The following is a 13,318-nucleotide window of genomic DNA, read 5'->3' as shown; positions in this document are numbered from 1 at the left end:
GTTTGTTCATGTTAGTTGTTGTTGTTTTGGGGTTTTGTTTTGATTTTGGGTTTGTTTGTTTGTTTGCTTTTTCTTATGTTTTTTGGTTTTTCAAGACAGGGTTTTTCTGTGTAGCCCTGATTGTCCTGGAACTCACTCTGTAGACCAGGCTGGCCTCAGACTCAGAGATCTATCTGCCCCAGCTTCCCAAATGCTGTGATTAACGGTGTGCAGCCACTATGCCTGGCAGAATAAATCTTTTCAATGAGTTGTTACTTTTGTATTTTGAGTGAATTGCCATGGGCATTAAGTTTTTCCATCCTTCTTCAAACTTCTAAGTAACATATATTAATCACACACCCAGGCAAACGGAGTGATGGCTGTCTAGTAACCATTGCTAGGGTTAGTTACTACACCTTGAAATAATTGGTGACTATTATTTTCATCAATTACAACTTGCTTCCTTTTGTGAGGCCAGTGAAAGTCATGGAAATGTTATTACAGAGGTGCAATAAAAAGTCCCAATTGCCAGGTGGTGGCACACACCTTTAATCCCAGCACTCCAGAGAGAGAGGCAGGTGGATCTCTGTGAGTAAGGCCAGCCAGGTCTATAGAGTGAGTTCCAGGACAGGCTCCAAAGCTACAGAGAAACCCTATCTCAAAAAACCAAAAAACAAACAAAACAAAACAAAAATCCCAGATTCCAGAATCTTAAATTACCTTTTGTGAAATTTTAGTAGTTAATTGTTTTCACAGATCATTCCATGACCTATAAAACACACAAACTTTAGTTCGAGGATAGCCTGATCTACAAAGCGAGTTCCAGGACAGAAAAACCCTGTCTCAAAAAAACGAAAAACAAAAAAACCCAACAAATAAATATATAAAAAGAAGAAGCAGATGGTAGAGGCCAGAATAGTATTTATGTAAGTGTGTATGCTGTGCCTATTCAAAAAGGGTAATTATTGAAATGAAAAAATAAATTTAAAAATAAAATTAAAAGGTAAAATTAGAAATCTCCTCTATCTGAGAAATTGTTAATCCGCTGAAGGACTTATTCTAAATCGGAGCCTAATCCTTGATTGAAAATCTCTGCACGCCAGCACAGGTAAGGCAGGGAACCGGACTGGAGGGAGATCCCAGCTCTCTGAGCTCTAACTAGGCCATCATGCCGTGGAGGATCCAGTGAGCCAACACTCCCTGGGTCAGCTTTGTGAGCCCTCCGGAGCACCAGCTCTGACCCACAACACCGTGTTCCTACCCATTCACCACGTCTACCACGCAGTAGTTTTGCTATCTCCCGCAGATTGTTATGGCCTCAGAAATCATCTTTGCGCTACCATTGTTTCTACGCTTATCCCTTAAAAACCTCAAAGGATCAAGAGGGCTCCTGTTGGGTCAATGCTTTAAGGTCCCAAAGCTGTGCAAACGAGTCCACCCGCTCAGCCTGAGTCTCTGCCCACTGGACCACAATCTCTGCTCACTAGAGGGTCTCAGGCAGACCCCGCCCTCCCATTGGGGTAGCATCTCAGTACGGAAGAGGTCGCTCAGAAGGAAACAAATGGGAAGCGAGACTTAAAGCAAACCCTTCCCTCCAAGGGAGAATGGCGCTCTTGGCATCTGCAATCCAGATCCCTGAACATCAGTCAGCGATGTTACGGTATTAGCTGCCGGGTTCCTGCTGCTATGTCAGGGCAGGCCTAGGAAAATAACAGCCACAGTCTGGTCTGCCCATCATCTGCCCTCATCCCCTCTAGAGCACTCCACAAGGCAGTAGGGGATTGGTGCTCCTCTCAGTCCACACTCGCTGAGGAGTAGCCACTTCCAATCTGTCTAGTGGCTTCGGTCTTTCTCCTAGGAACAGTGGGAGGTTGGGGACAGGAGGTAGTGAGGTGGGTTGTATGAGAAAGTCCCCCATAGGCTCACTCATGTGTGCGAACACTCGGCCCCCAGCTGGAGGCACTGTGTGGGGAGACAGTCTAGGAGGTGAAGCCTTGCTTGAGGAAGAAAAATCACTTCCAGTTTAATCTGCTTCGCACTTTTAAGATGTGAGCGCTCAGCTTCCTGCTTCTGCTGTAACGTCTCTGCACTGATATATTTCTCAGCTTCTGGAACCTTAAATCAAAATAAATGCTTGCTTCTCTTAGTCACTTTTGGTCACGGTGTTTTTATCACAGCAACCGAACAGTGACTAATACAGATGGTAAGACTTCTTGGAATCATTCAGAGAGACTCCATCTTGCTGATCTCGGAGATGGACAGTCCGATCACTCAGAGTTCCACCGTTCTCCCCAACCCCAGTCATCCATAGTCTGGAACAGTCAAAAATACCCCTTTCAGTCCTAGTGGGGAAGGCACCTCAGGAAGGGACAGAAAGGGACACTTCACCTGTTCATACTGTCTCAGCAGGGTCCCCTTGACCCAGGCTAACCCTTTAAGGTTATGAGGACAGACCAAGCTACCCACCACACGCTTCTTTCAGAACTGGGACAAAGCCAGGGAGAAGGAAGCCTGACTCAGGGGCTGAGTGTGGAGGCCTCCCCACCACAGAACAGGGCGGAGCCGTGAGGAACAGCCTGCTGCTTCCATCCACATGGCTTCTGACCAATGCACAGCTGCCTCCTCTCTGGGGTTCCACAGCCACCCAAGGGTCAGTCCCAGGGTCTTTAGTTCACCTCTCCAAAGCAGAAATGGTCCATCCAACTGAGACAGGCTGAGACTGAATCTAGTGCCCTCCCAGGATAGGAGGAAAGAAAATGCCCACATCCCTTGGTAGGAGTCAGGTCCTGCTGGACACAGGAAGGGCCACAGGCTGGGGCAGTGTGAGCTCAGGGCTCTGGGTGTGTTCTGGGAAGGCTGAGGGGCGGAGCTCCTCACAGGAGTTCAAGATGCAATAGTCGCTGCCGCCCCCATCTGAGCCCAGAGGAGGGGGCCGGACAGAGACCGGAGAAGCCCAGCCCTCCTGGGGCAGGTAGGCAGACGGCTGTCCTTCCAGCTCCAGACACACTGCTGGCAGCACATGCGCCAAGCCTGGTGGCCCTGAAAAGCCAGGGCCTGCGCCTTCCCACGGCAGGCTGGAAAACTGCGCAGGGCACGCTGGGCTGTAGGTGAGGGATGTAATGGCCTCCAAGATGCTGGACTCTGAGCCTCCTGATGGAGTGCCGACATCATTCTGTCTTGGCTGCAGTCCGATTCTGTGGGCCCCTGTCCAGGTCTGCATCAGAGCAGGAGGCAGGAGAAGGGCTTAGGTAGTATGTTCGGGACTTACCCTGGGAGCAACAGAACCCCCCTGACAGCCCAGATCTCCTTCTCCAGGAAGTTCCTGGGCCCAGAGCATTCTACCTTCCTCTCATGCATGAAGCACAGAGTCTCTCCAGGCCCCTCAGGTCCCCCCTCAGCCCGAGGCCACAGACTTACAGCAGCACGAACCAGGTGCCAAAGAGAAAGGGAAAGATGTGACAGGTGCCAAAGACAAAACCGTGGCAGAACGATCATCCAGGGCCACACAGCAGGGGCAGATAGGGGACACCCCTCCAAAAAAAAATGCAGCAACGCACAAAACTAGAGACACAGTCCAGAGCCTCTGCGGAGCCACAGGAGGACTGAGCCTCCCAAAGAATGCTGTCTCTCAGCGGGACTAGAATCCTCTGCTGTGTCTCGCAGTCCACCACTGCTGTGCTAGGGAAAGCTGGCCCACAACACCATCCCATAAATACAGCAAAATACGTGCCCATTAGAGATGGGGTACAAATGTAAGCCTACTCTATGTACAAAAGAGACTTGGAGCATAGACAGGCCCCCACTGCTCGTGCGCCCAGTCTAAGCCCAAACTTTGTTTACACAAGGCAGACTTCTAGCCCATATCTGCCCCTGTAGTGCCAGACTTGGCCCTGCTTCCCTGAAGTTCCCCAGCACACACCTGGAAGTCCCCATTGTACACACTGTAGAGAGGAAGGAAGAAAGGTGCTGGAGATGGAACATTCTGGTAGATGATTCTCTTCACCCTGAAACCAAAATAGAAAAGTCAGGACCAAAGGGACCAAGATAGAAGCCTTTCCTAATGCCACACTCCAGAAGGCTTAACGTCACTGCCAAGACTGGAGCTCCCTTCTACCTACCAGATGCCAGCCCACTGCACACAAACCTGTCCTCAAAGGCCACTAAGCACAGCAACACATGCCTATTATTTCATCTACCCAGGAGGCTAAGGCATGAGATCACTTCAGCCCATTTATTAAGGGCCAAAGTCGGCAATGAAGTAATATCCATCAAAAATAAATACATAAATAAAATCTCTGAATGAACCCCAGACCGGGAGCCAGTGTGGGTCACTGTGACCTCTCTGGTTAATGCCCATATTTACACCATGGCCTGTGTGCACTCTCCAATAGTGGGTTCAGGGCCTGAAAGCAACCAGCTGTGTCCTTAGCTCTCAGATGAAGCCAATAGCTCCAGAGATAACATCTGTGCCATCAGCAGGCAGCCGTGTTTCCCCGGTCTCACATACTAATACATGTGTGCTGTGGGACAATGGTCTTGTATTGCTTTAATAAAATGCTGATTGGCCAGTAGCCAGGCAGGAAGTAGAGGCAGGGCGATGAGAACAGGAGACTTCTGGGAAGAGGAAAGGGTCAGTCTGCAGTCGACACAGAGGAAGCAAGATGAGAACGCCTCACTGATAAAAGGTACCAACCCATGTGGCTAGCATAAACAAGAATTATGGACTAATTTAAGATGTAAAATTAGTTAATAAGAAAACCTAAGCTATTAGGCCAACCAGTTTATAATTAATATAGACCTCTGTGTGTTTCTTTGGGGCAGGACCAGGTGGGACACAAACCTCTGGTAACACATGTGTATCCCAGCACACTTATATGCATGCCCACAATTCATTCACACACACACATGCACACACACATGCACACGCACATGCACACACACACTGGCTACCTACCTGGGTGACAGCTTGAACAGAAGGCGAATAAGGCCAGTCAGCAGAAGAAAGATGGACATAGCAACAAGGACGCTATCCGACCACCGCCAGGATGGGAGCAGGAAGTCTGTGGGCAGAAAGGTCCATGAGTGTGAGTAGCCTAAGTGCCAGGATGTTCCCCTAAGACCACATGGTGAGGGGGGGAGTCACTGTTAGTTCTCTGAGCCAAAACAGAGTTTAGGATGGGCCTTGGGGCTTGTGTTGTGAACCTCTGATGTTCCTGGGGTGATCTCATCTGTACCCGTCCTTTCCCACCTGCCATATGGCCAGTGGTCACCATTGCACAAAGGATCAGCCCAACACTCACAAAGGAAACCCAGGTCTTGTCCAGCCGCAGACAGAAGCGCCAGTGTGCAGTCCTGGACACCCTTGCCTCTCATGGTAGCCACTAGCTATGAACTAGCACATCCGGAAACAAGGGGAGGGGCTGTAGGTTGAGGAAAGAGAGGAGAGGCAGAAGGAACCAAGGAACAGAGACTCAGCCCAGGCTGTGACGAAGCACCCACCACACAGCACCTACCCTGTCTCCATCTCCGGGGAGAAGGAAAGGACACAGGCTGGCTCCACTCACTCCAATGGCTCTTATAGTATCTCTCCTCTGCCATGTCGTCCTCCTCCAGCAAAGTCATCTGGACACGCAGTCTGGCCTCGTAGATGGAGCCAGGGTTCAGCTCGACGGCTTCAAGGCTGAGCCAGGTTACTCCAACAATACGGTCCTTGTGCCGGGCCTGCTGCAGGGTTGGGGGCATTTGACTGAGTGCAGGGCCCTAAAGAATGGACATGTACCAACAAGCCCACTCTCACATATACACACACCAGTGGGTACATGTACATCTTTACCACACACTCACATACACACACACACACACACCAGTGGGTACATGTACACCTTTACCACACTCTCACATATACACACACACACCAGTGGGTACATGGACACCTTTACCACACTCTCACATATACACACACACACCAGTGGGTACATGTACATCTTTACCACATTCACACACTCTCTCCAGTTAAACATTCAGCCAGAGAAGCACAAAGCAAAAATACTCACACATGTACAAATGGGCACACACACACTATGTTCAAAGACACACACACAAACACAGGTTTGTATGTAGCCAGCACCTACATGCACATCTGATTCTGACTCCCTCTGTCCTCACCACTGACTCTAGCCAGTCCCAGGAGAGAGACCTCAGAGATCTACCATCAAGTTACCTCCCAGGGCTCTTCCTGCTTCTTGAAGGCCAGCTCATAGTTGAGGTCTGAGCTCCAGGGCTCCAGAGCAAAATGGATGCTCCAGGTCAGGACACAGCGCCCAGAGCTGACGTTGCTCTGAAGATCCGAGGGGGGATCCAGCTTAACTGAAACAAAGAGGGGCCCAGTGAGGCTGCAGCTACCATTGTGTCCCTCAGCGTGGCCAGAACCAGGACCAAGGACATTCAGACAGGGGACCTCATCTGAAGACTACGGCAGGAAAATTGCTTGGTGAAAGACAGTCAATGACTTCCTTAGGTCCCTGCAGCAAGGTAATTTCCTTCACAGTTGGCTGCAGGAAGTTCTTCCTGGTGTCCTTCCGGAATAATTCCTGTTGTGACAGGAGTGCTGATGTGGGAGTCCCCTCTGTGTGCCGCGATTACCATTAATGAATAAAGAAATTGCTTTGGACCTGTAGCAGGGGAGAACTTAAGTAGACAGGAAAAGCTAGGCTGAATGCTGGGAGAAAGGAGGCGGAGTCAGAGAGACGCCATGGAGCCAATGCCAGAATCAGACATGCTGAAACTTTGCCAGTAAGCCACTGCCACGTGGCGATACACAGATTAATAGAATTGGGTTAAATTAATATGTAAGAGTTAGCCAATAAGAAGCTAGAACTAATGGGCCAAGCAGTGATTAAATTAATACAGTTTCTGTGTGATTATTCCGGCAGGAAGAACAAGCGGCCCCTCCTCTAACAGAGGGCATTTCCAGTAGCTCTCAGGCTGCAGTCTCTACCCCCACCTAACCACATCTCTTCATTCTTTGCCAAACCCTGGCTCTGCAACAGCCATTATGCCGCTTCCCAGGGTCCTATCCCTATCTGCTTCCAGGTCTACTCCGTAAGGATTCTCAGGCAGAGTCAAAGGCTCAAGGTCACAACCTCAGAGCCAAGAAACAAGGGCACTGCCGGCAGGGTGTCCTACTCACTGTGCCTCCACGGCTGGAACTGCGAGTCCACCAAGCTGATCTGCTCCTGCCCCATGACGCGGAGGTACAAAGTGATGGTGAAGACATCAGTGGGCACCAACACCTCCTTAGGGGGCAGCGTGAGGGTACACACACTGCCCTGGAATGGGCACCTGTGCCTGATATTTGTCACCTGGTTACTGGAAAGACCGTATGTTAGCACCATGGATGCTGCCACCACCACGGGGACCCTGTACCCTCCCTGAGCAGGCCTGGCCCTCCATCCTCACTTGGTAAAGAGGAGCCAGGCCCTGGATTCCAGGCCCACTTCTGGAGCCGACCAGTGGCAGTCAATCCTGAAGAGACTGTTGCTGAGGCAGGTGAATGTCCCAGCCTTCGGCCCTGGGGATGGGGATGGGAGGAGCACACAGTAGGGCCTCAAGGCAGAGCTGAGATAGGTGGGGGAGATCCGGCCAGAATGTTTCCAAAGAAAGTACCAAGAGAATGTGTCAGGGGCAGGATGAGAGGCTTAGGGATGGCTGGATTGTAACCATGGTACCAGGGTCATTCAGACCTGAGACCTTTGTGGGGTGGGAGGCCGTGGGACACTAGAGGACAGGTTCCAGCAGTGTCTGGGCCCATGTTTCCTCTGGGTAGTCACAGATGACAACTAGCCCCCAAATCCCCGCTCTATCCTGTTACCTCAGGGAGATGTGGCACCAAACTCTCACCTACTCCCTGCTCTGGGACAGGGACTCCCCAGCAGATGCAAGAGCAGACACAGGTGTAGATCAGGAACCAGGGGACCAGGACCTGCTTTACTGCCATCCTCTGCAGGGGCCAACCTGCAAAAGACTGAACTGTAGGGCCTGCGGGAGGCGTCCCCTGCAGGAGGCGTCCCCTGTAGGAGGCGTCCCCTGAGCTGGACTCCCCTGTGGGAGGCATCCCCTGTGGGAGGTATCCCCTGTGCTGGGCACCCCTGTGGGAGGCGTCCCCTGTGCTGGGCACCCCTGTGGGAGGCGTCCCCTGTGGGAGGCGTCCCCTGTGGGAGGCGTCCCCTGTGCTGGGCACACCATGGGAGATGTCCCCCATGCTAGGCACCCCTGTGCATCCCCTGTGCTAAGCACCCCTATGCAAGGTGTCCCCTGTGCTAGGCACCCCATGGGAGACCTGCTTCCCACAGGGCTCTGCACAGCAGGTACCCTTACCGTGTCCTGTGGACAGGACTGGGCACAGCTCTGCAGCTTCAGTGATTAACTGAAGCTTAGAAAAGCCAACTGACTCAACCAAAGACTGGTGCCTTCAGCACTAAACTGTCCCCTCAGACTCAGATCTCCTGAATCCTAGGCTCTGACAGCATCATGTCCTCATTGCCTGCCGTCCATCTCAGAGTGGTACCCTAGACTCTGCAATACCTGTGCTTTGTCTTGGCTCTTTTGGTCTGTCTGTATGTATGTCTGTTTTGAGATGGAGCCACTCTGTGTAACCCTGGCTGTCCTGGAAGTCACTCTGTAAACCAGGCTGGCCTCAAACTCACAGAAATCCTCCAGCCTCTGCCTCCTGAGTGCTGGGATGCTGGGATTAAAGGCGTGCGCCACCACGCCCAGTTCTGCCTAGGTTCTGAAACTGTCCAAGGAAAGGCTGCTCATTCACAGTGCAAAAGTGAAGTCACATAAGAAAGGGCCAGGGCTCTTCTCAGGACAAGCCTCTATGCATTTTCTGGCCTGCTACTCCCGAAACAGACTTATCCCAGGGTTCTGCCCTGGGGACACAGACAAAGACAGCAGCAAATGTCTATATAACAGACAGCTCTTCCCAAACATCATGCCATGCACTGTCCTCAGCTGTCCCACAAAGGGAAGTCCCGGAGAAGAGCAAGACCTTGAGCCCTGGGATCCCTGAGGAGCCAGAGTGGATGGGGACCAGAAGCTGTGTCTCAGGAAGTGCCTGACTTTGTGACTCGACTGAGGCCCTATCACCCCATTTACATCTACAGATGGCTCCTGATAGCCCCTGAGCAGGAAGCAGGGCCACCCTGGTTATACAAGCCTGATTAGTGATAAGAAAGAAGAAAACATACATGCACAGAGACCACAGTGCTGACCTTCCAGAAGCCGATGCCACCTCAACAGACAGCACCCTGACCCACAGACCCAGAAGCCTGTCTACACAATCCAAGACAGACTTCTTTCTTGTTTGTTTGTTTTTTTTGTTTTGTTTTGTTTTGTTTTTGTTTTTCGAGACAGGGTTTCTCTGTAGCTTTGGAGCCTCTCCTGGAACTAGCTCTTGTAGACCAGGTTGGCCTTGAACTCACAGAGATCCACCTGCCTCTGCCTCCCAAGTGCTGGGATTAAAGTGCCACCACCACCTGGTCCAAGACAGACTTCTATTAACTCCAACCCACCACTGAGCAGTCTGTCTGTCTGTCTGTCTGCAACCTAGACAAACCATTGAAGCTTTGGGATGGAGCATGCAGCCTGGGTCAGCAAGGACATGAAAACGAAGCTCCCAGGCACTGTATGCCTCCTCTCATGGTGATTATTGGTAAAGTGGGGACAAAGTATATATTCTCATCTACTCCCACGGTATCTGAGAACAGGATCCTAGACTCACAGAACCTGGAAAGAGAATGTGGGATGCCCTTCTGTATGCTGTGAACATGTCTTTATTACCATTGGTTACTAAAGAAGCTGATTTAGCCAGTAGTAAGGCAGAATAGAACCAGTAGGGAAAAAGAAGCAGAGATACAGGGGAAAAGAAGGCAGAGTCAGAGGGACACCATCCAGCTGCCAAAGGAAAAAGATGTCCGAACATCACTGATAAGCCATGGCAATACACAGATTAATAAAAACAGGTTAATTTAAGTTGTAATAGCTAGTTAGTAAAAGTCTGAGCTAATAGGCCAGTTTGTAATTAATATTAAACCTCACTGCGGTTATTCCGGAGCTGGCTGGCAGGAGAGAAACCTCCAGTTACACAGCACTTCTATGACTTCCAGCTGAGTACTGGCACAGACCTCAGGGACTTGCCGCCACTGGAGAGAATTGGCCCATTGCAGCCTCAGGTTGGCCCACGAGCAGATGGCGTGAGAGCAGGGAGCAGAGTGACTTCCAGGCCAGTGTACCCCGTTTCTAGCCAGGGACACCAGAGGCAGGTACACCAGAATTGACTATAGGATCTGCCTGATACAATGTAGCTATTGTGTGGGCGGAGAGTGTTTCCTCTGCACAGGGCATCTCCATTTGCACTGGGTGACTCGGGGAGGGTGGGGTCACTACCCTTCTAATAATGAGAAAACCAGAGACTAATCCAACATGGGACTATAGGCCCCTCTGTTTTAGGAAGGGGTCCCACAAACTGCCACAGCACCCATGAACTTTCTGAGTGCAATGTGTAAGTCGTGGGGCTTGGCCTCACCAAGGAGTCCAAAGTCTTGGGCATCACAAGCCTCTCTCTCCCGAAGCTCTACCAGCACAGGCTGGGACATGTCACTGACAGGAGGTCTCCCCTCCTTGACAGACAGACCTTGGGCCAGGTACTTTGGACAGAAGTGGACAAATGAACACTCACTGGTCCTTGAGGACAGGCTCACCTGGGCCCAAAAATGTCTGACCACAGCACAGGTTATAGAGCCTCTGAGAACCTAGAGGAACCAACACCCGCCATCTTGGAATGGATGCTCCCGGGCATGTAGTCCTGATGTGAAGCCCCCACCACCACCCAGCACACCCTTCACATCAGGTGTGAGGGCATAGCCCTAGCCTCCCAGCCTCTCAAAAAAAATTAATATTAATAACAACAACAACAACGATATAGCTGTGGGCAAGAACACGGCTAGGTAAGTACTCTATAAGAAGCCACACCCAAGCCCTGCTCTGTGTGCGTGTGTGTTTGTGTGTGCGCGTACATGCCCTCATGAGGTACTACCGCTGAGCTGCATTCCAGGTCCCGTCCCCCTTGCCCAGACAGGGTTTCTCTGTAACAACTCTGACTGCCCTGGAACTCAGACCAAGCTGGCCTTGAACTCACAGAGATCCACCTGCCCCTGCCTCCCAAGTGCTGCGATTAAAGGTGTGCGCCATCACCGCCCAGCCAGCAGTAAGTGTCCTTAACCACTAAGCCATCTTGCCATCTCCTCTTTTCTTTTCTCCCTGGCACTGGGTATTGAAGGCAGGGCCTTGGGCATGCAGGAGGCGTGCACCTACCAATTGAGTTACATCCCGAGGCCCTGCTTTCTGTCTGACAGGGGCAGGGGAACTCCCTATTCTCCTGCCCACTCACAAAGCCCACAGAAGAGGATGGTAGGAGTCTGCTCGTTAAGCAAACCTTGTCCAGTAGTGTCTTCTCTTCTCTCTGGAGGGAGCCACCACTCTCTCCAGCAGCAGCAGGAGCCCGTGGCATATGGAAGCTGTGCCAGGAAACAGGGCTAGAGGTGGACACAGCATCGAGTTTCCCCTTTGGAAAACCCCACAGAATGTGAGGACCTCCTCTCTCACCAGGGGGATCCCAGAGCCTGCTGTGCACAGGGTGTGTGAGGACACTCACGATGTTGATGGAGTAGGGACGGTAAGAGCCGGAAGGATGGGGGCCAGTGGACCAGATGGTGACAGCCAAGGTGACAGACTGCAAGGAGCAGAGACATTGAGGCAAAGAAGGAAGCCCCCCAGGAGCACCTTCCCGCATACTTCCTGCAGGAAAGGCAGCTAGTGGGCAGATGTCCGTGGCACACTTGGCAGGACTCGGACGAGGCTGGATCTAGAAGAGGTGGGTGACTAGCACAGGGAAGCTGGTGGGGAGGTGGCTAGGGAGTTTTTACCCATCCGAAAGCACTTGCCCACCCTCTATCTTAGCTTCCTCGTCCGAACCCAGGCTCGGCCAGCTGTGTCTCTCGGCACCCGAACAAGAGGTCCTGGCTAAGGCGGGTTCAAGCAGATGTACTGACACTGTACACTTGAAGGGTGGGTGGGTGGGTGGGAGGAAATGGTGCCCCACTACTCCCACTGCCTTGGTGAGGAAGTGTGTTTGTACCCTGCACCAGCAGGGGCCTCCCCTGAAGCCACCTGCAGGCAAAGCCAACTAAGCCAAATGGGCAGTTCAGGGTGCCTGATAATGCCCCAGCCCAACTCCTTAACAAAAATGCATTCCCACATCACTACCAAAGCCACCCTGCCCCAGGGGGTACCCAGGACTTTTCACCAGAGTGGAAGTCATGAGTTCTAGTTCACTCCTAGGAGGCTGAGGCCTGGCCAAGAGTAAGCCCAGAGGAGCATCAGGGTCCTGGAAGATCAAGTTAGAGAAGAAAGGCAGAATCCCAGCAAAACAGCCTCCTGCAGCCCAGTAACCCAGAAACAGAGAATGCTGTTCACCCCCACACTTCCTCCTCTCCCTGCTCCCAACCCCAGCGCCCGCCTCTCCCAACCCCACGGAGCTAACCTGGAATTCCACCCACATACGCTACCTCCCATACCCTCTTCTGCCATGAAGCTTTCAAAAGATCTGGAGGTCTAGAGGGACTTCACCAACCCTGGGCCTCGGTCACTCAGTTTTGTCCCCCCAGAAAGTTAGCTTGAGAAAGCAAAGCTTCTTCCACAAGCACCAATACTTCCTGTCCTTCTCTCTGTTGCCCCGGGGCATGGACACACTGACACCAGCACCACCCCAGCCCTGAACTCTGCAGTGCAGTTTGGCATCTCACGATTATCTCTGCAAAAACGCCATCTCTGGGACATGGTCAAGACCAATGCACCAGACAAGATCAAACGAGGGCGTCACCCGTCACCAGGGACACAGCACCTCTCTGCCTCCTGAAGCTCATGTTAATTTGAGAAGAGGGGAGCCCCAAGAACGACTCACCCTCTGAGGCGCATCTTCTCAGGGCCATAGAGCGTTGCAGGCAACCCCAGCCAGGAGATGACTTACTGCCAACTGTCCCTGTGTGAACTGCAAAGCCCCTTACCTGATCCAGGAGATAAGTCTGAGCAGGCGGACACGGGCCACCCACATCTGAAACCACAAGCACATCACAGAGCTACTGTCCTCCACAAAGCTGAGAGGTGCCTGTCGCCACCTGTTGCACGCCAGAGACTGGTGAGGAGGGATAAGATTTCACTCCATGACACTGATCATTGCCAAACAGGGACAGTAGCCATGCATCTAAGGTCAGACAGCGTA

General features: G+C 51.9%; 1 protein-coding gene across 1 annotated transcript; it reads right to left on the bottom strand.

The window, feature by feature from the left end:
- Nucleotides 1-2,758: 2,758 nt before the first annotated feature.
- On the bottom strand, nucleotides 2,759-13,028 carry Il9r (interleukin 9 receptor). The gene is made up of 9 exons (XM_057773305.1): nucleotides 13,001-13,028; nucleotides 7,868-7,992; nucleotides 7,438-7,541; nucleotides 7,169-7,347; nucleotides 6,200-6,345; nucleotides 5,493-5,703; nucleotides 4,934-5,039; nucleotides 3,899-3,983; nucleotides 2,759-3,193 (listed from the first exon to the last, which is right to left on the bottom strand). Exons 1-9 carry the CDS (start codon nucleotides 13,026-13,028, stop codon nucleotides 2,759-2,761), a joined length of 1,419 nt encoding a protein of 472 aa, XP_057629288.1.
- Between the last annotated feature and the right edge of the window lie 290 nt (nucleotides 13,029-13,318).

This window comes from Chionomys nivalis, chromosome 7 (genome assembly GCF_950005125.1).
Source record: "Chionomys nivalis chromosome 7, mChiNiv1.1, whole genome shotgun sequence".
In the NCBI taxonomy this organism is placed as follows: Eukaryota; Metazoa; Chordata; class Mammalia; order Rodentia; family Cricetidae; genus Chionomys; species Chionomys nivalis.
This window is presented reverse-complemented; position numbering and strand designations above follow the sequence as displayed.

Bases quoted from the DNA above. Each gene is read 5' to 3' on its own strand.
- Il9r (XM_057773305.1), bottom strand. From the start codon at position 13,028: ATGGCCCTGAGAAGATGCGCCTCAGAGG. The intron at 5,040-5,492 runs GTAGGTGCTGTG...TTCTGCCCACAG, and splicing joins TCCCCGGAGATGGAGACAGG to ACTTCCTGCTCCCATCCTGG. The intron at 3,984-4,933 runs GTAGGTAGCCAG...TTTTGGTTTCAG, and splicing joins CTGTTCAAGCTGTCACCCAG to GGTGAAGAGAATCATCTACC.